General features: G+C 44.2%; 1 protein-coding gene across 2 annotated transcripts in view; it reads left to right on the top strand.

Moving 5' to 3' along the window:
• DLC1 (DLC1 Rho GTPase activating protein) overlaps nt 1-26,214 on the top strand; it is a 282,574-nt gene that overhangs the window by 72,694 nt on the left and 183,666 nt on the right. For both annotated transcript variants that reach the window (XM_048509074.1, XM_048509075.1), the window contains exon 5: nt 22,259-22,292. In XM_048509074.1, the coding sequence (XP_048365031.1) occupies nt 22,259-22,292 (34 nt within the window). The remainder of the gene's footprint in view (nt 1-22,258; nt 22,293-26,214) is intronic.

The following is a 26,214-nucleotide window of genomic DNA, read 5'->3' as shown; positions in this document are numbered from 1 at the left end:
TAGGCAAACTGGAGCCCTGGGCAAAACCTGAGTTTGATGCCCCCCCCCATGGGCGGCCACCCTCCCCCACCGTGACAAACAATGATTTTTTTCCCACCAGGTCGTTTCAAAGTCACTATCACATTATAGAACATGCTTCAACTCACAAATTTGAACACAGCAATGGGCCACGCCCACAGCAGAAATATTTTTTTGAAAACTATTTCAAAATGCTTTCAAAATGTTTTATTACTGCTATGAAGAATTTATCAGCAGTCAGTAAATAGGAGTTTAACAGCTCCATCGTAAGCAAAAATTGACCCTTCCAGGGCCTATGCAGCACAGGGGGAAGGGAACAGTTTCGGCTGAGGAAACCATGCTCGGGGAAGAATTAAACCTCCTCTTCCCCTTACTCAGTTGCCTTGATCCAGATTTGGATACCACAGATTATGCCTCCAAAAATGCTACGAATATCCATGCACACACCTTTCAGTATCATGGTTGTTTGGCCAGAATTGCAACAGAAGATTGATACTGGCTGTACTTACAGAGAGCTTAACCTAGGAGTCAATTCATAGAGCTATTTGTCTGGCCAAAATTATGAGTGCAGAATATTAAAGGATAAACAGACTCAAAATAAGGCAGGCTAGTTTTATTCTCCAGCCTTCCTTACAGCTCTCCCTGGGACGATCAAATAATTTATAATTCAAAATTGAAAAGGTCTTGAAATTACATTGGTGCTGGCAATTTCAATTCACTCACAGACATGACAGTTTTCTAGATTTATGAGTGTAGGTATAGATTACTTACCACATATTCCAGTACAGTATGGCCAGTGGTCCACCAGGGAGAGCTTTAGGCAAGATAAATCTAAATCTTCCTTTCTTTCAAATGGATATAATCCTAAATAACCAAACTGCCATTTGGCTGATTATGTCACATCTGTCGAGAACATTTTTATCCTGCCATTAGTCCAGTGGCATTTCTGATAGCATACATTCTTCTCTTTCTCCAGTGTATCCTTGCAACAATTCTGTGTGATAGGTCAGTTGACAGTATTTGCCTCAAGGTGGGTCTGAGATAATCTGAAGAGAACTGTGACTAGTCCCAGGTCACCCAGCAGGCTTCTTGGGGCCTTTACAGCCCTGGCCCCAGCCTGGTGGAACGCTCTCCCACCAGCTGTTCAGGCCCTGAGGGACCTTGGTGAGTTCTGCAGGGCCTGTAAAACTGAGCTGTTCCACCAGGCTTTTGGAGAGGCTGGCCGCGGATTGACTGCCCCCTGATGAGGGCCCCTACCATGTGTTGCCTTCTTTAGCAATGCCTTACACTGATTCCATCTGTTGGCATTGCTGCCCCTCCCAGCCTTGCGACTTACAGGGAACTTGGGTTGATTCTGTTTTATGACTTTGTATACTTCTACTGTTTTTAAGGTTTGTAATTGTGTTTTAAATGATTGCTGAGTATTATGTGTCGTGTTGTAAACCGCCTAGAGCCCTCCGGGGATGAGGCGGTCTACGAAATCTTAATAATAATAATAATAATAATAATAATAATAATAATAATAATAATAATAATAATAATAATAATAATAATAATAATAATTTCCTCCCAAGGACCGGTGCAGCGGCTGCGTCCTTGCCACAGCCCCGCCCTCCAGAATGCCCGGCCATGCTCCTGTTGTGCCCTGACCAGCCCCATTGGCGCTATGCCACAGTTTGAATCCCACCACCATGGGAACCAAAAAAAAAATTAAAAAGTAATCCCACTAGTAGTCGGTGCTCTAGGAGGAATCCCAAGAAATCTTGAAAGACATCTGGAAAGCCTAAACTTGGACAGAACATCAGTCCACATGCTGCAGAAAGCAGCACTTCTAGGAACTGCACCTATTCTATGCAAATACCTCTAATATCCTAGGTCCTTGGGAAGGACTCGATATTCAGAGATGAATTCCAGACACTTGTGCTGTGTTGTTATGTGTATAATAATAATAATAATAATAATTATTATTATTATTATTATTATTATTATTATTATTATTATTATTATTATTATTATTATTATTATTATTATTATTATTATTATTATTACTCTGGAACTTCCGAATTCAGACTGACAAAGTTTTGGAACACAATACTCCTGACCTCACGATTGTGGAAAAAAAGAAAGTGTGGATAGTTGATGTTGCAATTCCTGGTGACAGCAGGATTGATGAGAAGCAACTGGAAAAACTTACACGATACGAGGATTTAAGGATTGAACTACAAAGACTCTGGCACAAACCAGTACAGGTGGTCCCAGTGGTGATCGGCACACTGGAAGTAAGTGCCTAAAGACTTTGAATCCAGCACTTAAAAACAATTTTGCTTTATTAAAAAACTCACCATATGTCAGGGCTGCAAAAGGCCACCCTACTAGGCTCTTCCTGTACGCATTATTTGCTTCGATACATCACATGCCCTAGATGCTTGGGAAGTGTCCGGACGTGTGATGTAATACAAAATCCAGTATATTGATCTTGTTTTGTTGTGTATAACTGTTTAATAATAATAATAATAATAATGTAATACACAATAATAATACACAATACGAATAATATAATAATAATAATAATAATGACTGCCAAGTAAAGTGCAGAAAATAGTCTAAACTGTGACTATCTTGAACTGCCACACACAGGTTAGCAGCAATGGTGCACTGGAACCTTTGAGAAAAGTACGGTCTGTTCTTTGGTAGTAAGACCTTGCATTTGAAGCTAATGCTTCAGAGAAGACCACAGAAAATGAAGAAGCAAAAATACTCTTGGGACTTTAGAATATTAAACAGATGTGACCTGGGTACACAACACACCCCAGACATAATAAAGCATAGAGAAAAAACATGTTTGGATCATAGATGTTGCTGTGCCAGTTGACAGCAGGGTAGAGGACAAAGAGCTGGAAAAGATCACAAAAATACAAGGACCTAGCAAATTGAAGTTGAACGATTGTGTAGAAAGAAACAACAGTAAATCCCACTTAGTAGTTTGGTGCTCTAGGAGGAATCCTGAAATCTTGCCATCTATGGTTTTAAATTTGGGACAGAACATCAGTCCACATGCTGCAGAAAGCAGCACTTCTAGGAACTGCACACATTCTACGCAAATACCTCTAATATCCTAGGTCCTTGGGAAGGACTCGATATTCAGAGATGAATTCCAGACACTTGTGCTGTGTTGTTATGTGTATAATAATAATAATAATAATAATAATAATAATAATAATAATAATAATAAACAGAATCAACCCTGGTTAGTATTTGGGTGGGTGACCTCCAAGGAATATCAGGGACATGACACAGAGGCAGGCAATGGCAAACCACCTCTCAGTGTCCCTTTCCTTTCTCATTGTGCTCAACTGGGAACAACTTGCTGGAGGTCCCAGGACTTAGAAGCATCTGGCTCTCCTCAACCAAGGTCAGAGCTTTTATAGCTCTGGCCCTGGCCTGCTAGACACAAGGGCCCAGAAGGATCTTGTTCAGTTCTGCAGGGCCTGTAAGATGGAGATGTTCCACTAGGCTTATGCCTGAAGCAGCAACAGTTATATCGTATCAGTCCTCCTTATTTTTATCCTTATTTTCAGTTTCATTTCATTTTTGTCTATCTTCATGTGTTCATTGTGTTGATTAGATATTGTTTGGTTTTGATTTATGTGTTGTTAGTTTTTTTTTCCTTCCTTAGTCACTTAGTGGTGAGCATAATGTATTTGAGTTCCAAGGATATTGCTATTATAGTTTTAGTATATGTAAATTGCATTTTTTTAATGTTTTAGGCTGTTAGCTGTCCTGAGCTGATTCCAATTGGGAGGGGGTGTAATTGAAGTTCACTCAATAAATCAATAAAATGTGCAGAATCCTCATGAATTAGAGTTTGGCATGGCATCATTATGCCTTGTCAATACAGGAGCCATCTGTCCCTGTATAGTACAATATAAGAGAACAGTTCAGTCTTCAGAAAGAAAGAAAAAATAAGTTCTAGCAAGTTCAATTTCAGAGTTGGTTTGAGTTCCACATAGGAATAATCACGAACATGTTGGTACTTTTGGCTACATTCCAAATTTGGTGACACCCAGTGCCATGGGGGGGGGGTGGAACTGGTGCCTGAGACAAAATGGCGCCCCATTGACTAGAGCCAGAACCTTTTTGACTCTGGTCCCAGTCTGATGGAATGCTCTGTATAATGAGACCAGGACTGTGCAGGGGTTAGGTCAGTTCCGTAGGGCCTATAAGACGGAGCTGTTCCACCAGCCCTATAGCTGAAGGCAACTATGGGTTGTAGTTCATTGTGACTGGCCTCCCTTCCCATCCTTTCCTCTTTGTCTTGATTGTGGTATGGTTGTGTGAGAGAGGCGGGGGCGGGAGGAACTGATTTTAGTTTAAATTATTCCGTCCTGATTGGATTTTTAGGCACCATAATGCATTGTATTTGTTTTTATTGAATACATTGGAAGCCACTGTGAGCCTGCAAGTCAGGAAGAGCGGGATAAAAATCAAAGAAAAAAATAACACAAATATGTGTAAGTTGTTGGAAACTCTATTTGACTATGATGGGTTCCTAAAACAAGACTAGAATTTGACTAAGCCTGGTTCAAAGGGAGGACATCTGGCAGATTCCGTGGGAGAGAAAAATCTCCTCTCCCTATTTTCCTGCTGGGTTAAATGATTGTATCTTTAGATAGTCCACATGGGAGTATCTTTGTCATGTATGATGAAGAGTATGATGTATGAGTCTGATGTTCCCAAAGAGAGTGTCTTTGAGAAAATTGTACCACAATTCATATATTGCTATTTCTCCTGAGATCTTAAGGAGCAAAATACAAACGATGAACATATCTCTTTTATGGATGATTCACACATTTATTGTCCGTTGTGATACCCTACTCCAGGGGTCTTCAAACTATGCCCCTCCAGATGTTCATGAACTACAATTCCCATCAGCCCCTGCCAGCATGGCCAAGTGGTAGTGCTCATGGGAATTGTAGTCTATGAACATCTGGAGAGCCATAGTTTGAAGACCCCTGCCCTACTCTCATGTGATGGTGCTGCTACAGATGTTACGCAAGCGTGGAAGGAAATCACATTTTTCACGAAAAGTTACATCAAAAATCTGATTTGCATAACAAGCTCAAACAAGAAAAAGGGGCATGGTTTTTTGATGTAATATCCCTCCCATGTGAACTCTGTAGTGATAATCACATGAGAGAGAATTGTACCATGAGCAAGTGGCTTCAGATGGGGATTATTGCTCCAGAAAATGATTATGAAGGTAGCTTTTTCTTCTTGGGAGTTACTTCAAGATAGGAAATTTGGAAAATGCCGGACATTTGATACGAAGGGAGGCTTCAAGTTTCTTGAAGACAACAAATCTTGGTGCTATAACTTTACTCAGAATTTCACAATCCTTGTTAAACTGCAGGAGTAGAACCAAAGGCACTAAAGCAGCAACCCCTCAGGAATTGTCCTGGAGTTCATAGAACAATTGCTTCACATTCAATTTGGTTGAGAGATTAAAGGCCATCAATGGGTCACCTGCTGAATATCCCACAATACTACACTAATCAGATTCTGTTGATTTGTTCTAAACTCCAGATTAATACATAGCCCTGGTGAAGACGATACATATGATCTACCGTGTTTCCCCGAATATAAGGCATACCCATGAAATAAGACATAGTAGAGGTTTTGCTGAAGTGATCAATATAAGGCACCCCCCGAAAATAAGGCGTAATCGTCGTGCCTCTTTTCTCCCTCTCGCCTTCTACTTGAAAGCCACCTTGAGTCTCCTTACAGGAGAGAAAGGTGGTTTATTAATCCAAACTCCTCCTCTTCTTCTAGTAAGTTAAAAAAAACCCTTCTAATATTTTGAGACGTTGCTGCCCGCCCCCAGAGCTAGCTGGCCGAGCAGCAAGTGGGCATTTAAACCTGCGCCCGAGGGCCAGTCCAGCCTCTGTTTCTGGCTGGTGGGGCTCGCCGGCGGCAGTGATGGCAGCGCCCAGGCACAGGAGCAAGTGGGCTGCTGCTGCCTTCCTCTCCCCCTCCCCACGCCTGCAAGGCTCGGGCTCACCTTGGGGCCTCGGCCGCTGCCCCCTCCGCCACCCTTGCTGCCTCTCCCGCCGCTGCTCCTGCCCCTATCTCCCCAGGAGGGATGATGACAGGGACGCCTGTTGTGCTGAGGGAGGTCGTCCCGAAGGCAGGAGTGGTCAGGAGCTTCACCAAGCACACGCAGGGCTCCTTCTTCCTCCTCTTGTTTTACCTCAGAGCCCGCTTCTCCACCACCTCCTCCTCCCCTTCCCCCACACCTTCCTGTGCAAGGTTTTGCAGAAAGCTTCTAGCTTGCAAAAGAAGACCCCAAAGTTGCAGCCTTTCCCTGCACCCCCCCACAACGGCCCCGGGGTTGCACCTTGCACTAGCATCGCCCCTGCGGTTTGCAAGCAGCTTACTGGAAGGATCGTGGGTATTGCTCCCTCCCATTTTTTTTTGCAAAGGGATGCCTGGGAGATGCAAAACTGCTGAACTTGCCCCCGGGCCTGGGCACATTTGGGTTGGTTGGAAAAGACTGGCTCCCAGGCCGGGGTTTGTTTTGACAATGGGTCCCTCCCCACTCGGTCGGGCCTTGCGCGGCTTGCAAGGACGCACCGGGTCGGTTTCTGCATGCAGAGCTGAAGTGGGGAAGGAGGGACCAAACAGCTCCCTAGCGGTACTGGATTCTGCAGCGCTTTGCACCGCACTGCTTAGGCCAGTAGGGAGAATTAGCGTACTTTTAGTCTCCCAGTTGGAAGCTAGAAGCCAAAGAAGTGACTTTTGAGGTTTAGGGTGTGGGTTGTTCATGCAGGAGACCCTGGAAAGGGGCGGACGGGATTCCCCCTCTCCAGGACTTAGCAGCCCTAACCTGCAGCTCACTTCAAGAGCCTGCCAGCAACAGCTCATTAGAAGCCCCTCAGAGTCTCCTGCAAGAGGGGGGAGGAAGGGTCACTGGGCTGTCAAGAAAGCGGGCAGGAAGGATGGAGACGAGGAGGCTGGAGCGGCGTGCAGCCAGATCCGGCCGGAGGGGACAGCTTGGGGCGCAATGCAGAAGGAGGAGCGCTGGGGTGGAGGAAGGGAGAGTGAACGGAGCAGGAAGAAAGTCAGAAGGAAAGAGAAAGAGAACGTGGAGCAGAGAGGGGAGCCAAAAGCAGAGAGAGAGAGAAATGCAAGGGGAGAGAGAGACAGACGAAGCAAGACAGGGAGAGAACAGAGAGAACCGCACAGAAAGGGCTACCAGGAGAGGGAAGGGGGGAATTGGAAGCCCTGAGAGTCAGAGAAGGAGGGAAAAGAGGAGGGGTATCTAGGGAAGAGGCTTAAAGCCCTGGGTGGTGCCTCTTCAACTTAACTCCCCGGACATCCTGCAGTCTGGGAAAGATCAGGGTGGGACAGCAATCATCTCTGTGGCTAAGCAGCCTTATTGAATGACAGACTCCCTAAAACCGGGGGTCTCAGACAGGGACAAGACCACCCCAGATAGGAAGGAAGGGAGAGGAAGGCACAAATTCTTGAATAGGATTCGAAGCATTTTGTCTGAGTTATGCTTTGGTTTCAGTGATGGCTTAACTCACTGTACAGTATATAATAAATGTTCATTTTTTTGTTCAACAATAAATGTGAATTCTTCTTCATGGAAAAATAAGACATCCCCTGAAAATAAGACATAGCGCATCTTTGTGAGCAAAAATTAATATAAGACACTGTCTTATATTCGGGGAAACAGGGTAATGCAGAAACAATATACTGGTAATGGTTAGCAGTGACTTGTTACTTGTACAACAGAATTTGTCCACTGTTTTTATTTAGCCAGGTATCATTTGATGCTATAGTTAGGGCATGTATTGTACAGCTATACTTATTACCGTATATACTCGCATATAAGCCGAGTTTTTCAGCCTTGTTTTAAGGCTGAAAAATGCCCCCTCGGCTTATACACGAGTCACTGCTTACCAGCCGGCTCTTCAGGCCTCTGCCAAGGCTGGGGGCGTGGCTGGGAAGACCTCCCTGCGGCTGCACAAGCCGCTTGTTGCTGCCCTCCTCGGAGGGTGAAGGGGAACCCTGGCTGGCTGGGCTTCCTCAAACCCCGGGAGGCAGAGGGAGCTCCTTATTTGGGCAATGACTCCCCCTGATGTCATTGCCCAAATAAGGAGCTCCCTTCACTTCCCAGTTTCCTGGGCTTCCTCAAACCCAGCCTGGAGGTGGAGGGAGCTCCTTATATGGGCAATGACATCAGGGGGAGTCACTGCCCAAATAAGGAGCTCCCTCTGCCTCCCAGTTTCCCACCTTCGTCTTATACGCGAGTCAATACGTTTTTCCAGGTTTTGGTAGTAAAATTAGGTGGCTCGGCTTATACACGAGTCGGCTTATACACGAGTATATACGGTATGTAAATCTGGTAGGTTGCATCTCGCTGTTCAGTGTACACTCAATGGCAAACGTCCCTCAGTGCCTTCTGTCAGTCAGTGTTCAGGTCATCATATGCATCAAAACAAAGGGGAGAAGGACAGTGTGAAGGATTATTCTGATGGTGCACTGACCAACCCTAGTTATTAACTGAAAGGACTCAGCTTGGCTCCTGAGGACTCCTCAGGACCCAAGCCATTTCTTTTTAGTTAAGTACTAGGGTTGCTTGCCACCCCACCCTGGACTCCGCTGCCCCAGCAGAGCCTCCACAGCCCTTCCTCAGTTGTACAGTTACCCCAAGAAATGGGAGTCAGATTTTTGGTGAGGAGGAAAATGTAATTTCAGTGCTTGCCCTGGACACCATTTTCTGTAGCTATACCCCTGGGTGGGATATCCACCCAGGGCTTGCCTAGGGCACCAGGAAAAAAAACCCTGAGCCAGCCCTAGATCAAATAGCAATTCAAATTGTTCTCATTTAATGAAACCACAGCAGGTGTCTGATACATGTAGCAGGTTCCAGTCACACATCCTAGCTTTCCATGTGAGCAGGCATTTTCAACACCAGACCATGGAAATGAATTATGCTTCATTTCTCCAGAAACCTGCATTGCATTGTGATTCTCTGCCAGGAGAAAAATCCCTTTTTAGTTGGGGTAAAAACTGTCACATAACTACATTCCCTGCTGTCTTGTGGTCTAATAATATTATCAGCCAGTTAGACCCATGAAATTCCATTGGATTGCCTTCCAGGGTGACAGGTGGCCCCTTCGCTAATAATAAATCATAACACAGGAACCCATGTAGAATATTATTTTACCAAGCACATGAAGAATTCTTTTATAATTGCTGTTAGTTTCGTTTTTTTAATGAACTGATCCCTAATTCCCACAGAAGCTGAGAAAGCTGTTAAATTATTTTATTTTATTTTCTACTGAATGTCTGGTGGTTTGAAGCCTGCTAACTAGCAATCATGCTGTTTTGTGTTCTTTTCTCATAGCCTCAGTGGGGAAATTAAAACAAAGCAAAACTTGATGTTGGTTGCACTAGACAGCACAATATTGGGAAGGTCTTCTAAACCCACCTGCAATCTTTATGGCCCCATTGAAGTCAGTAGGATTTATGAGATGTAACCTAATGCTGTAATACACAGCACTATTTACTTGGGAAAGTATCCTGTTGAGAGAGGATATTCCCACAGATAATATTTTAAAATATCTGCGAAACTCCCTGGCAATATTTATGTGAACACAGTACTGTTGCAATTAGAAAAATAAAAGGAATATACATTTTCGCCCAACATTGTATTATGGCCAGCTGTTAGTATTTGCTTATTCTTCATTTTGCTTGAGATGTAGGAAACCTCTTCCTTTATATCTGCAAATATGTCTGCCTTGCCCTATTCTAGCATCACATGTTTGAAATACTTTTCCACAAAAGGAAATCCCAAAAACTTCCTGTACTACCTGTGCTTGAGTACTGCCTGGCCACCCTATAGTCAGGCAGCAACCCAACATGCTTCCTAAAGTGCTTGGTGTAATGACACTTCTATAACTCATCCACTGGTGTAATGACACTTCTATAACATGTGAACTGACAAAAATAAAACCTGCAAAGATTTAAATATGCTGCAATAAAATATATCATATGGTGTCCAGGGCAAGCAGCAGTGGTGTAGTGGTTAAGAGCAGGTGCATTCTAATCTGGAGGAACCAGGTTTGATTCCCTGCTCTGCCGTTCAGTGGCGTACCTAGGCAAACTGGAGCCCTGGGCAAAACCTGAGTTTGATGCCCCCCCATGGGTGGCCACCTTCTCCCACCATAACCAAACAATGATTTTTTCCACCAGGTTGTTTCAAAGTCACCATTACATTATAGAACCGTGGTGGCGAACCTTTGGCACTCCAGATGTTATGAACTATAATTCCCATCAGCCCCTGCCAGCATGGCCATAGGTTTGGACCCCCTGGAAAAAAACTTCACAAAACCTGGGTGGTATCAGTAAGAGATTCTCCTGATGATACCTCCCAGGTTTGGTGAAGTTTTGTTCAGGGGGTCCAAAGTTATGCATCCTCAAAGGTGTAGCCCCATCTCCAATTATCTCCCATTGGAAACAATGGGGATGGGGCACCCCCTTTAGGAGTCCATAACTTTGGACTCCCTGGACCAAACCTCACCAAACCTGGGCGATAGCGTCAGGAGAGCCTCCAGAAACATCCCTGAAATTTTGGTGCTGCTAGCCTAAAAACTGTGCCCCCTGCAGGCCAGAAACTGAAAAAAACACTGAAAATACAAAAAAATCTCACAAATGAACCTGCATTTTTGGCGCCCTGGGCAACTGCCCACTTTGCCCAATGGGAGGAACGCCTCTGCTGCCGTTTGACCTGTGGAGGCTTATCTGGGGAATTCACACGCCAGCTTGGTGACCTTGGGCCACTGGCGTAATGCCCATTGGGCAAGGTGGGCAGCTGCCCAGGGCATCACCTTGTGGGGGGCATCAAAATACTGGGTTCGTTTTTGGGTATTTTAGTGGTTTTCCATTTTTGGGCTGCAGGGGGCGCAGTGTTTAGGCTAGCAGCACCAAAATTTCGGTGTATCATCAGGGGACTATTCTTATGCTACCCCCCAGGTTTGGTGAGGTTTGGTTCAGGGAGTCCAAAGTTATGGACTCCCAAAGGGGGTGCCCCTATCCCCCATTGTTTCCAATGGGAGCTAATAGGAGATGGGGGCTACAGATTTGAGGGTCCATAACTTTGGCCCCCCTGAACCAAACTGCACCAAACTTGGGGGGTATCATTAGGGCAGTCTCCTGATGAGACCCTGAAAGTTTTGAGACTGTGCCTTCAGAAATGTGCCCCCACAGCCTGCAACCCCCATTGACAGCAATGCAGAAAACTCAATGCAGAACAAAGATTCTTGGGCAAATTTCTAGGATGTCCCTGCAGGGGGTGCATTTTTGGATGTATTGGCACCAAAATTTCAGGGTATCATCTGGAGATGATGGCACCCCCCAAGTTTGGGGCACTTTGGTTCAGGGGGTCCAAAGTTATGGACCCTCAAAACTGTAGCCCCCATCTCCTATTAGCTCCCATTGGAAACAATGGGGGATGGGGCACCCACTTTGGGAGTCCATAACTTTGGACTCCTTGAACCAAACCTCACCAAACTTGGGGAGTAGCAAAGGACAGTCTCCCGATGATATGCTGAAATGTTGGTGCTGATATGTCTAAAGATGCACCCCCTGCAGGCACCAATGTCCTGGTGCAAAAAAAATTTGGTTGTGGTGGAGTGGCCACCCATGGGGGGGGGCGGGGCATCCAACTCAGGTTTTGCCCAGGGCTACAGTTTGCCCAGGGCTGTCTCGTTACGCCCCTGCCTTGGTCTAGTCACAGCTTTTCAGAGCACTCTCAGCCTCACCCACCTCACAGGGTGTTTGTTTTGGGGGGGAAGGGCAAGGAGATTGTAAGCCCCTTTGAGTCTCCTACAGGAAAGGGGGGATATAAATCCAAACTCTTCTTCTTCTTCTTCTTGAAATGCCAATTTGAAATTATACATATTTATATTGATATATGTTGTAGATATCATGAAGAACACAAATCTTTTCTGTTTCTGGTTGTCCTTAGTTACTGTGGGTTATTGGATGTTTAATTATGGCTTCCATATTTTCTATACAAATGTTTGCTTGGCAGGCTTTGGCTGTATGGGTAGCTGAATTCTTGCAAATCTTCCACTGTATTCTTGCAAATCTTCCACATTCAAACACAAGCACCAACTATACTGGGTAGTAAATACTTTGCTGATCAAGGCATCTGTGTGTTCATGCAGCCTTATGGTGTCTCTCTGGTTTTTTATTTTCACATATAGCAGAAGGGAGCAAGATCACAGTGGCAAGCCGCACCTCTGATCTACTCCATTTCATTAGACTTTTACCCCTTGTCCATCAGCAATTACACCACTTTGTGCAAAGAGGTGTTTTTTTAATTCTTTGCAAGCACAGGTTTTGTTTCTGCCTTTATTTATTTAAAAATGTTTGTGTCTTTCCACCCAATCAGGGTCCACACAGCAGCAGTCAAATCACATCACATCAAAGCCCTTTAATGGCATTTTCACAGCAGCAGTCATTGCATTATTTGGGGCTGTATCTTCTTGACTGCGGCAGAAATTTGCTTGTACCCACAGGTGGGCAGGTAGTGCTACATTTCCTGGGTACAGAGGAAGAAGCTCAGTGAGCAAATCTTTCATTCTAACTGCAGACAGGCAAGCTTAGCTTCACAGACTGGGGAAGGGGAGTGATTCCACCAGAGGCATAGCTCCAAGGGGGCCGGAGGGTGCGTGACGTGCTGGGTGCATACCCCTGTGGGGGTGTGGCGAGGGCATTCTGGGGGCGGGGTGGAGGTGTTCCGGGGCGGGACGGGATGGGGGCGGAGGACGCACCAGTGCACCGGCTGCTTTTCCCACTTGCTACGCCTCTGGATTCCACGCACCCCCAAATCCTTCACTGTTGCTGCAGCGGACCCACAATTTTCTGAGCTGCTTTGCAAATGGGCTATCATCTAGGGACCTAATGCTTTTTATCCATCCACAGAGGTTCTATTAGGGTTCATTTACACAAAAGCAGGGATTTTTCTCTTTTCCAGCCATAAAGTCATTTGATTAGCTAGTGTTTATCTTACAAACCCTTTTATAATCACAAACACATCAATAAAACATGAAAATCTGGCAGACTTAATTACTTGAAAATAAAAGTATGCTCATATCTTAAGGACTGGTAATTAAATTCTCATGTTCCCCATTTTATGTCAGATCTGTAACTATTTACATTATCTACGGAAATGATTCTCTTGTAAAGCCTTTAAACTTTATTGTAAAGCCTTAAGAATACTTACACAGGGTCGAGACATGATCCTGTGGTTTGGGCTTTTCTGTTTCCCCTTGAGTAAAATATCCATCAATACCTAGGTTTTTTCTGCAAGTGTTGTTTACAATATTTCTTGCTGCCAAATGCTACATTTTTTTCTTTTAATTCTGCACATTTCCCTCTCCATATGGATCCAGAAGTTTTTTCCTTCATTTTTCCTCTGTTTTCCCCCCAAGCAGATACACTGCAACTTTTTTTCAATCCACTTCTGAGCTAGATTCTCTTGATCATGGGATCATATTGGAACAGTCCTTATTTCTCTTCCTGACCGAACACCTGACCCTTATCCATGCTTCAGCATAGTTGCCCAGCCTTCCCATTAGCCATTTTCTCCTTGCCCTCATCCTCCTTTTTCAAAAAGATTTTTAATTCTTTTATGTTTCTGTCTGATCACATGAGCAATCTAATATATGGGTGCAGGCACAAGCCAGGTTGATTGTGTCAGCTTTGTCAATTTCATCTTGAACAAGCAATGTTATGTTAAGGTGAAGATACACTATGTGCGCAGATAAAAGCAAATGAAATTGACAAGGAAAGCTACTGTTGAACAAGGAAATTGACAAAGGACTGCTGCAGTACCATCAAGTGTTACTGCAGCTCTAATTTGGCCCAAACATGTGGTTCTTTGTGGAAGGGATGAGCTATGTGTTTTTATTCCTTCAGGCAATGGCACCTGCTCTAGTCATTTGTTTGGCTTCCATTTTGTGCAAGCGCATAGGCCTTATCCATACTCCATGTAGTTTCCCAACCTCACCTTCAGCTGTTTTGTCCTTCACCTCCTGTTCTGTTTTCAAAAGGATATTTTTTAAAAAATCTCTTTGTCATATCAAATGCTCAATGCAATGTTGAGACAGAGGTATAAACAATGTGGTCAATTGGATCAGCTTTGTCAATTTGATGCAGGTCTTGCAATCATAATATTGAAGCAGATGCAAACTAGCATGGTTGATAGGACCAGCTTTGTCAATTTCACATAGAACTTGCAATCTTAAATTCAGGCAGAGATACAAACTAGCATGGTTGATTGCAATCCATTTTGTCAATTTCATCTCGAACAATGTTAGAGTAGAGAGCAGTTCTGAAGTTGGCGGCAGTTGAAAAGAGTACAAAGTGTTATCTCGACAAGTAATCAGGGACTGCTGCAGTAATGATTGTGTGTTACTTAAAGATCAAATTTGGTGGGAAAATGTGGTTCTTTGGGGGCGCGGGGTGACTTTTTTTCTGTTCCTTCAGGTTATGGCACCTGCTCCAGGAGTTGTTTTGGCATCCATTTTGGTAGTTCTCAATAGAAAAGGAGGCCAATACATTTTTGAATTGCCACTTCAAAGTGTAACTCTGTAGTAGCACCATAGCACCTGCACAAAAGAAATAAAAAGAAGGAGGGTTGGTTCTGGAGGGTTTTCCGGGCTGTGTGGCTGTGGTCTGGTGCATTTTGTTCCACCAGACCATGGCCACACAGCCCGGAAAACCCTCCAGAACCAGTTGAATCCAGCTGTGAAAGCCTTCAACAATACACAGAAGGAGGGTTGTTTGTCTTAATCATGGATGGCATCCCATGATCATCAGGAATAATATGCGTTCAGCAGTATTGTGTGAAATAAATGCAACTGAAGAGGCATTTGTTTATTAATCAGAGCCAGTTTTAACGGGTAAGGGCAACCTTTAACCAGTGGGAATGGCACTTTTGCTTATTGAGGCTGTTTCAGTTCAGATGGCACTTTTGCTTATTGAGGCTGTTTAAGATTTGGTGTGCTCCTATTATAGAATTTTTTAAAAATCCTGAAAGTGATCTTTCCTTCTAATATGGAGTTGCTTGCCTTTGACTGCAATCTGAAGCACAATTCCTGGGAGTAACCCCCACTGAATAAAATGATACTTACTCCTGAGGAGACCCACTTAGAATCGTGTCCTTAAAAAAATAAGTGGTAGGTTACTTTCCTCCTTTTTCCCCCAGCCTCTTTTGAATCTTTGGCAATACATAACTTTATTTAAAGATTACTGATTCATTAGGTAGCAAGGCAGATGATGATTAATGAGCTAATTTTTAATAGTGTATCAGCCCTAAGAATTAGTAGGCTATCAAAGTTAGTTGTGATTGATTTGGATGAAGAAGAATGAATGGTTGAGTAGGTAATATTGTGTTACATATTGAGAAACGTTGTTTGAATTCATCTGCTCACATCCAACAGTGTGGGAAGGAATAGAAGAATTCTGAAGGGGGGGGGCTAAGTGTGCAGTTTGGTCATGTGGAAGTTATTAGTACAGTTCTTTTGTTTCATCAGAGTTGAGGAGTTTGGAATAACGTGAAGCTACACTGGACCCATCTGGCTGAGCAGGAAAATCCCATTTAATTGCCCTTTTGCCAAAAATGTTAAATCACTTCCTGGGAATGAGGTTAATTTAAACCATATGGAATCCATTGAGAAACATCCATAGTGAGTTCGGAGCGATTCTTTGAGATGCCAGCATTTTTTCATAAGTCACTCAGACCTCGAATTCTAGTTTACAAAGTTTGTTAGTAAACATCCCCCTTTTCCCTAAACTCCCCATAAGCTTTACAGGAATTTGTTAAAGACTGGGCGATGCTTTCCTATCCCTTACTACCCTTTTTGAAAGAAAAGAAGATTTATTGGCATCCTTTTTCCTTAAGGAAAGTCGTTTTCTGTTTATCAAATATTTTTTACATTCCATTTAAGATCTCTGAATGGTATAATATACCATCATATTTCTGTGCTTGCTGTTCATGCCTGCCCAATTTGTATGGGCTTAAACATGTAAGTCGTGCATTTTGGCAAAGGGGGAAATGTCCTGCAATGCAGAGGGACAAAGGGGGTGGGAAATGTCACACAACGCCATCTAAGATAAATTTGGGGATTCCTCCTTTGCAGAATCTAGCAATGATTCCAGGTGAATATATGGGAAAGAGTTTTCATATCTGGAACAGAGAAATTAGAAACTACATTGCACTCAGCAGTCCCCCAGGGCTCCTCTTCTCTCTTCCCAACCATGTGCAGTGGAGCAAAATATATGATGTGTTATTGTTGCCAAGTTTCTTTGTTGGCACTGAAGCCTACATGAAATGGCTGAGGAAGGGGTGAGGACTGGTGGGCAGAGCAATGTCTACGAGCTTGCCTATTTGCAGCTTTTACAGGAGTCAGCATTGTCACCAGGTTGTAACCTCAGATTCTTATAGTGTGGTGCAGAGTGGAAAAACAGGATCACTTATTACTGCCATGCTCCTTGCAGTAATTTTTAGGTGGCTACATTTTCTTCTGAAATGGGATTGGCAGCTGCGGGTTGGGCCTGTGTCCACTGCAACTTGTGGCTCTTAAGCTGCTTTCATGTGACAACAATTCCCTGCATTGTTATCATCACTACAAATACAAATCAGCGCATTTCCACGCTGTGCCATGGAGAGGAACACATCTTACTGTGCCAGCCATTGTTGCAGGTGAAACTTTAGGACAAAAAGCTACCAGACATGGCTACACAGCCCAGAAACCCACAATATCCAGTTGATTCCAACCGTGAAAGCCTTTGACAATACAGTACATACTTGTTTGAACTTCCATTTAGTAGAGTTTTCTGAACTCTTTTCTTTACCTGTTTTCTGATTTTTCCTATATACACATGCTCCATATCAACTGTACATTGACTCCCAAAGGTGTGGTTTTCATGGCTGCTATAAGGCTTCAGCATATTTTTGTTTGGTTGTTTGATCATTTCTTCACAAATGGGCTGTAAGACTGTAATAGTACTCATAAAATTAGAAGCAGCAATTGACCATTACAGCTCTACTTTACTATAACACTATCAACCTCATCCAAACCCAGAGGCAACAGGCTGTGGTGCCAATGTGGCGCCACCCTGCTGCAGTATTTACAGAAAAACGGGGAGCAAGGAAAAGCACTGAACCCTCCCCATCCTTATCCACAAAAAACCTGATAGGGCACACAGGACTTACACCACCCAAAAGGTGGATGATGCACTCCTGGCCCTCGGTCTTAAATGGGAGCAGTGGTGAGATTCAAATAAATTTAACAACCGGTTCCAGTGGTGGGATTCAAATAATTTAACAACTGGCTGTTTACAAGCACCATTTTAATAACTGGTTCTGCTGAAGTGGTGGTGCAAATCTGCTGAATTCAGCCAATTAATGTCATCTCCGCCTCTGGGAATGCCCCACCCCAGACACACCTGTTGACATCCAAACAAAATGCCCACACAGCCCCATTGCAGCCCGAACTTCCAGGTTTTAGAGCGGGAGGGCTGTAGGATGGGCAGCTGCCAGTGCATCTGTTCCCTTTGCCTGGGTAAGTGCCCGAGAGAGGGCAAATGTTCTGATACAAGACTGCGCCACTCCCTGAAGCCCTTTGGGCCTGTCTTTGGATGGGGATATATATATGTTTTACAGATAGATAGATAGATAGATAGATAGATAGATAGATAGATAGATAGATAGATAGATAGATAGATAGATAGATAGATAGATAGATAGATAGATAGATAGATAGATAGATAGATAGATAGATAGATAGATAGATAGATAGATAGATAGATAGATAGATAGATAGATAGATAGATAGATATAGATTGCTGCAGCACTGGAAAGTTGTAACTCCATCATGTTTAGAACCTTGGACAAAAGAATTATGGGAATTAGCAGTGATGGGGGGAAAATAGCGTTCAATAGACCAAATAAGGAAAGGCTGTGACTCACTGGTAGAGTGTAATGGTATATACCTTTAAGAGTTTGAGTTTATGGGTGGAATTGGAACTGAGACTAGGGGAGTTAAGACTGAGAACTTCTGGTTAGCTGTTAACTGTTCTATAGTTCTATAGTTTGTTAGCTTGAAATAAACGTGTTTAAACCACAAAGGTCGCCCTGTCATCCATCACAACATAGACCATCTGCTTGGCAAGCAGTCCAGTCTCTGACATCTCCAGGTGGTAGGTGATGTGAAAGACCTCTTTCTGAGACACTGGAGAGTCTCCGCCAGTTTGAGTAGACAATACTGACTTTCATGCATCTGTGGTCTAAATCTGCATAAGGCAATTAATATTATTTGTCTGTTCATGTGAAAGGAAAACATGAAATAGAGTGGTTTTTTAATTGAATTTTGTCCGGGCTCGGCTGCAGTGCCCGGACTAACCCCACTGAGTCCCGCACCAGCTGGCACTGCGGGAGATGGGAAGGCTCTTGCAGGGAGGGTGAAGGCCTTAGAGGCCTCAGAAGCCTTGTTCAAAGGGGAAGGCAGGGAAGAGAGGAGGCTTAGGCCCAGCAAGCCCACAGCTGAGGCAGCTGTAGAAGATAGGCTAAAGAAGCAGCTGAGACCAGGCAGGGCCCACCCACCCACAGCTGAGGCGGCTGTAGAAGATGGGCTGGAGAAGCAGCTGGGACGAGGAAGAGGAATGAGAGGGCAGAAGGTATATAAGGAAGTGGGAAAGGGCGAGTCTGGAGCTGCCACAGCAGCAGGGAATGTGGGTGGTGGTGTGAAAAGACAAGGGAAAGAGACAGCTCAATGGTGGGAAGTGGGAAGGAGGGAAGAGGACCCTGAAGCCCAGACCTCCTTTGAGAACCTAGACCCTGGTTCAAGCTGGTCCTCACCCTGTGCAGTAACAGGGTGGTAGTTGTTCACACAAGCTGTAAATACCTCTCCCTGTGAGGCCACAGGGGAGAGACAAGGCACAGGAAACTCCTCTCCCTGTGAAGCAACAAGGGAGAGAGAGAGAGAGAGAGAGAGAGAGGGAGGGTGTGAACTCTCAAGCCAGACAGGGGAAGGGAGGCAAAGAGACCTACTAGGAGGAGGGTGGCGTGGGCGAGGGCTACCCGTACACCCAGTGCTTTGTGGGCGCGGTGGTTTCTTGGCCCTTGGGCCAATTGGGAAAGTCATCGTCTGGGGAGACCAACCCCCAGGTTAGGGAAGAGGGAAGGACACACCGCCCAAAGGGCCCGGGTGAGGGGGGGGGATACCACAATTTTTTAGAGCTCTGTGAAATGTATTATAAAGCCTATGGATCTGCTTGGAAGAGGTTCACCCCTCTGACTTTTTTAATGTTTTATTTATTGATTTGTTTGCTTTTTCTTTTCATAGGCTGCTTCCTGGTTCAGGAATCAGGAAGAGGGTGTGTTTATGGGAGGGAATAATTGTTTGATGTGACTGGGCCCACTCTAAACCTTATTTGCACTCCTCTCAACCTTTCACAGAGAAATACAGGTCTGCACTTGACTGCAATTTTTACAGTAAAGTATTTGTAAGGTAAACAGTGCATTTAACGCTTCTGTATAGATGATAGCCAGTAAGAATTCATGAATTCCACATACTGGAGCAGCTGAGGACATGAGAACAGAATCTGTTATTGGCTCACAGGAGAAGGAATACAGAAGGTATCTGTTCTTCTTCAAATGCTGAACTCGCTATTGGGAGAGAATAACCAACCATTTCAGTATAAGTCACTGTTATCTAAAACAGCTGTATATTTTTTGGGGGGCTGACACTTGAAACACAAAGGTGTGCTATCAAACCCAATATTTCAATTGTGTTTATGGACACATGTTTGAGAGAGCCTTGGTAAGAGGAAATAAAGAATGTGTCTTCAGGAGGGGAAAAATTTGTTCTTTAGTGGACTTTCGTAGTTCATTTTGAAATGTCCAAAGGTCATCATGGAAAGAATTGGATAATTTTTCTTGATGCAGTATTTAACAGGGTATCACCTTTTCCACAGATTTAAACTACTCATACTCAGAAGGCTGCTATTTATTGGTTTACTAACTATCGGGAAGTGAGTTTTTTTTACTGTTTACTTATAGAGAATCACAGTAAACTTATAACACATAGCACACTTTCTACAAAATGAGGCATTTGTAGTGTAAACTGAAACTGAAATTACCCTCTCATGGCCATTACATCTTCTTACAAGCTCTGCTCAGTAATTTCCTCCAGGGATTCCAATTTCATTCTTGGGCTGATTCCACACTGTTCTGTGTAGCTCTCAATACTGCCATGAATATTCCCCGGGGTAACTGATCTCTTTCATCTGGAGAGCAGTTGTAATTCTGGGTGAGCTCTCGCCTCATCAGATGTTGTCAACTCTGGTTCTCCTGGAGAAAATGAATGCTTTGAAGAGTGGAGAGTATGTGGCACTGGCTTGTCTCCTTCCCGCCCAACAACCAACTGACATTTATCTGCCCCCCCCAGGTCACCCAGACGGCTAAGGCGGCGTTCTACCATCTGCGGCAGGCTAGACAACTGGCCCCCTACCTCTCCCACTCTGATCTGGCCACAGTGATCCATGCCACGGTCACCTCTAGGTTAGACTACTGTAACTCGCTCTACACGGGCTTACCCTTAGCCATGATCCGGAAATTGAAGCTCGTGCAAAATGTGGCAGCCAGGTTGCTGGCAGGAACATCTATTAGGGACTGGATTACTCCGGTCCTGTACCCGGTTCTGCCGAAATGCTGCGAACCTGCTGAATCCCACCACTGGGGGTACCCCACATTCCCCTGGATCCTTCTCCCTGCAGTATTTCCTCTTAACTGCTATACTACATTGCTTTTCGTAGGATGCTTGTTATTGCACAGTAGGCCTCATTGAGTCATGCAAATTGGGTGGTATCAAATCACCCAGTGGTTGCTGCCAGAGCTAGTGTTGCCAAACTCCAGATGGGACCTGGAGTTCTCCCAAAATTACAACTGAACTCCAGATGACAGAGATCTGTCCCACTGGAGGGTGGAGTTTATGGCATTATATTCAACTGAGGCCTCTTCCCTCAGCAAATCCTGCCCTCTTTAGGCTCTGCCACAGAAGCTGGATGTGTAAGTTTGTGTGTGTACCTTGATGTTGTAGTAGTAGTTTTCCGTCAGATACATTAGTACAGTGTTTCCCAACCTTTTCGAGGTCAGGGTACCCTTGACCTCACTACCCCTGCCGCCACCCTCCACCTTCCCCTCCCATTGCCCCTGCTTGCCACACACCCCACCTTCCCCTCCCAGGGTGAAGGGTAGCACTGGGGGTGGTGACGGCTGCTGACCTTGTGGCAGGCCCTGCCCCATGGGCCAGCTCCATGTCCTTGCTGGCACCGGTGGGAGACCCCACAAAAATGAGGGGGGGGCGGTAGTGTTGCCGCGGTACCCCTGGGACATGCTCACGGCACCTCAGGGTACCAGGGAATCCTGGTTGAGAATGGCTGCATTAGTACCTAGGGAGGTATTTAATGCTGGGTTGTCTGTGCTAAAATCATGTCATATGAAGAACTCATGAGTGATTGTTCAGCAGGTCAGTCTAACTGGTTTAAACAACAGATGTGCTAGCCCGAGTGTAGATGATTGGAGCATGTGCTTATTCTTTCAAAATGTGTTTTCTACGTCTGTAAAGATTTACTCCTGATTGTCTTTGCTTTTTTATTCCTGTGGTTCATTTTATGCTCATTTTAGTTCATGCCAGATTACCAGCTCCTCTAGAGAGAGACCGTTCTGGCTTCTAGGCCAGAGAATATATTACAAAGAAACCTCCCTGTTGTTCAGGACGTTGGGTTGGATCCAGCCAGATGTCTACTTTGTGTTGCCAGCCTCTGTTGTGTGTGTCTTTTATCAATAAGTCCCCTGATCCCCAGCATGACCCTTTTCCCTTTTTCACCAGAAAAAAAGTTGGCTAAATCCAACCCATTTGCAGTCCTAAACAGAGCTGTAAACTTCTAAGCCCATTGAAGTCATTGGGCTTAGAAAATTGTAACACTGTTTAGGATTACACCGTCAGATTTCTGCAGTTATGAGTATGATTTATTGTTAATGTAGACAGAACCAAGTATAAACAGATAAACAGTAGAGATGTGTCCTTGTAATCATTCATCTCTGTTTTCAGAATGTAATATTTTGTAAATATAATATCATTTTCTCGTTTTTCAGGCTATACCAGTTATCACAGAAAAAGAGAAGGCTGGTAAGTAAATGACTAGTCAGTTTTCTTTTTTTTCTTCTTCTGTGCGTTTATTTTTGTGGAATGTCCGCCTAATTATTCTCCTGGGAGGAGTCAGGCTTGAGCTGAAATTTCAGCAGAAGGAACAAATTATAAACTTAACAAATAGTTTGTGTGAACAATGGCAATTGATTTTTTGAAATCTTTCTGCCATTTTCATTCCATGGTGGGGAGAGACATGTATATTGAATCTTGAAATGTAATCCTTCACACACATATACTTGCAAGGTCAATGCTTTTAGCATGCCACTGCTAATTCACCGTTAAGGTGTGTGAGGAGTTTGTGAATGGTGACACCTGTATAAAACCACTTCACCATTTGGGCAGGGAGCCAACACACACTGGGGTTCAAAGCAGATTTCCGGCAGCCGCTCTGCACTGGATCGATGTGTAAATTGGCCTTGAGAAAGCCTGTTAACTTACATGGTTGTGGTGAGCTCTGCCTGAGTCCGTGTGGCTCTCTGAGTTGAAAACATTTGTTATAATATACCCAAATCTTGCTTTCTTAATGACTGGTGACAAGAATAAAATAACACTTTAGATCATTTGACAGTTCAGTAATTTTGGTGCCTTTGTTTGAAACAAGCTGTGTGACAGCTTGGCAGACATGGTCTGGGTGCTGAAAGGTCTCTGTTATGTTACGGTGCATTCCCCAAATATCAAGGCTTTCCTGTCTTTATTGCCATGCTTCCTTCAAAGTTTTTAGAGGATTGGTTTAAATACAAGCAGCAGATGTACAAGGACTTGGGGACGAAGAGTTTCCCCCACATGGTGGCCTTTCCCCCCACTTGCTTCTCTCCTTCTTTTCCCACAAAGGCCTCGAGGAGAGGGAGTACAGAGGGCTGAAAGGGAGGAAAAAGTGGAAGCTGAAGCAAGTGGGATTCAGCGGCTGTTGGGGTAGAGCAGTGGTGGCGAACCTATGGCACGGGTGCCAGAGGTGGCACTTGGAGCCCTTTCTGTGGGCACGCACAGAGTCCCCCCCACACACACACATCCATCTAGGCTGGCATGGGCCTCTGGGCTAAATTATTAGCATTAAACCTAAGTCCTAGGTTTGCGGAAGCAGTGTAGGTAACCCTGTTAAGCACTGTTAAACTCCACTGATTTTCATGCGAAGAACTAAAGCGTGATCCTTTACTTGGTAGTAAGCTTGGTTGCTGGCAATGGGGCTTACTTCTGAGTAAACCCTCTTAGGGTCATGATTCACCAGTTGGAAGAGTTGCATGGTTGCTTCAAAGAAAAGCCACTGACTACCACCAAGCTTACTCCTAAGTAACGCACGCCTCGGAGCCAACCGTTTTTTCCTAAACTAAAACCTTAGTATTCAGGCTAAATTGCCGTGTTGGCACTTTGCGATAAATAAGTGGGTTTTGGGTTGCAATTTGGGCACTCAGTCTCGAAAAGGTTTGCCATCACTGGGGTAGAGGGTCAGTCATGAGGGAAAATGGCAGTTGGCAAGAGTGAAGGGAGAAGGCACTAGAAACACTGCAACTGCGCCATGCTGGCTTTCACAACAGCCAGTCAGAGTTGAGACATGCAAGCTGGGAGATATCAAGTCACCCAGCTGTTGCTGCTAGGCTTAGGCTCACCAGTTTTTTAGGCGGGAGTGGGTCTTCCAGGTAGAACTGGAGATCTCTCCTGAGACTGTGCTGAAGGGTGGGGAATAAACGTAAATAGAAAATTGAAACAGAATTAAAACTGAACTTCAGACAACAGAGGTCTCACCCAGTGAAGGAAATGGCTGCTTTGGAGGGTAAACGTTATGGCATTATACCCTGCTGGGGTCCTTCCCCTCCTAAAGTTGCCAACCTCCAGGTGGGGGCCGGAGACTGCATGGAATTATGACTGACCAACCTACCTCCCCTTTGTAAACCCCACTCACCCAGGCATCACCTACAAGTCTCCAGATATTTCTGAACCCAGAGTTGGCAACCCCAGCAGCAAATAAGAGTGGAGGTAGTTTGTGAGGTAGTCAGCTTTTTAAAAAATGAACTGTAGCCAGTTCTTACATGGACTGGGCTCTGGAGTTTGCTACTCCTAGCATTTCCTAAATTGGATATACCCTTTTGGAGAGTGTACATCTCTGTTTTGGTGTCAACAAATGATTTCACTACAGAAAGTTTGTGTGTCGCTAATATGTGATAAGCATAGTTTGTATCTGCTTGTCTCCCATTTGTTCATTATATGAAAACATCCATGAGGATAGATGGTTTTGTGGTTGATTGTCAAACCTCAGGAGATAATCTAAGGTTTTGGTGCAGTGTTGAACATTTTCACTGACAAATCCAACTGTTTAGAAAACTGTTCAGAAGAGTCAGGGCAAAATGCAGTAGTGTTTCTTACAGAGGGACACATCTTACCCACTCTGAAAAAGCAACACTTTCAAGCCCCATTCAGAATTGTTATTATTACCGTATGCAGTCTGAGATCACGAAGAGCCACTTACTTGCCTGTAGTTTTAAGTGTTGGTTGGATTATGAGGTGCTACTTTATAAACAATCATCAAAAAGTCTTCATCAGACGATTATTTTCTCATTATCTCCAGCTCCTGTTTGTGTTCAGAGTCTACACTATTTACTTCAGAGTGTTTTTGTTTTCTCTGTATTTCCATAAAATATCTCAGACAGACTATGACAACCAAAATAATAATAAAGCATATATCAAATTACATGTTGATAAAAGCAAGCCAATGGATTATGTGAGATTAGGAGAACTGTGAGATTAGGAGGACTCAGGATATTTCATCTGGTGTACATTGTTGGGTTGGGTTTTTAAATCTCTGTAACTCCCATCTTGAAGGTAGTATGTTGAGAAGCGGTTTATGATGTTATCCATTGTATGTGGTATCTCACCCTTCTTTCTAAGAAGTTCTGGGCAGTGACTTGGGGATCATCCCATTATGTTATCATAGTAATACCATGAGGGGTTGAAAGAGAGGGTAACTTGCAAAAGGCCACTCCACCAGAGAGGATTTTTTCAAAAAGGGTCTTAACTGTTGAAAGTTTTTTCCTGACTGAAATTGCAGTATCAAGCAGCCTGTGATCATCACTGAGCTACCACATGATGCAAGGAACTGAGGACTATAAAGGGACTGAGTGATGACAGGCTGGGTCAGGACTCAGTGTGTGAGCTCTCAGCAGGAAGCCTTTTAAAAAGCCACCAGTGACATGCTCTTCTGTCGGTAAACAAGATACATTTTAAAAGACCCACTGCCTGGTGAACTAGAAAGAGCTCTCTTAACTCTGATCTAATTGGAACCCCAGCAAGAAGGCATTCAAGAGCTCTAATGGCTTTTTTTGCAAATGTATTCGGGTCACATTTTTTCCCCTCTTCTTTAATCAGTTGGAGGCTTAAAGTTGGTAGCATCTGAAGTGTTACACAATACCCAAGGGCTGGTCTGCTCTGGAAATAAGCCCCTTTGCAGACAGCAAACCCAGAAGTGAATAAAGCTCAGGAGATTTCAGGTAGGGAAGATACTTCCTTTTACTTGGCTACAGATGTGCATCTAAAGAGAGAGAGAGAGAGGGCAGAGAGGCATTAATCTCTCATCTCACTCCAACAGTGCCATCCTAAGCAAAGTTATGCTCTCCCAATGGACTTTGAAGCGTGTAACTCTGTATAGGCTTCCTCCATCCATCTTTACCCTTGCTCAGTAGAAGGGAGCTGGATGGAGAAGAATTCGAAGGAGCAAAGATCTCCATGCTTTGAGTCATGACACACCCATACCTATATATATATATGTATATATGTATATATGTATACCCATACCTATATATATATATGTATGTGTGTGTGTGTGTGTGTGTGTGTGTGTGTGTGTGTGTGTGTGTGTGTGTGTGTGTGTGTGTGTATCACAGGGATTGGAAGAAGATTTCCCATGTGTTGT

This window comes from Sphaerodactylus townsendi, linkage group LG10 (assembly GCF_021028975.2).
Source record: "Sphaerodactylus townsendi isolate TG3544 linkage group LG10, MPM_Stown_v2.3, whole genome shotgun sequence".
NCBI classification, from domain to species: domain Eukaryota; kingdom Metazoa; phylum Chordata; class Lepidosauria; order Squamata; family Sphaerodactylidae; genus Sphaerodactylus; species Sphaerodactylus townsendi.
This window is presented reverse-complemented; position numbering and strand designations above follow the sequence as displayed.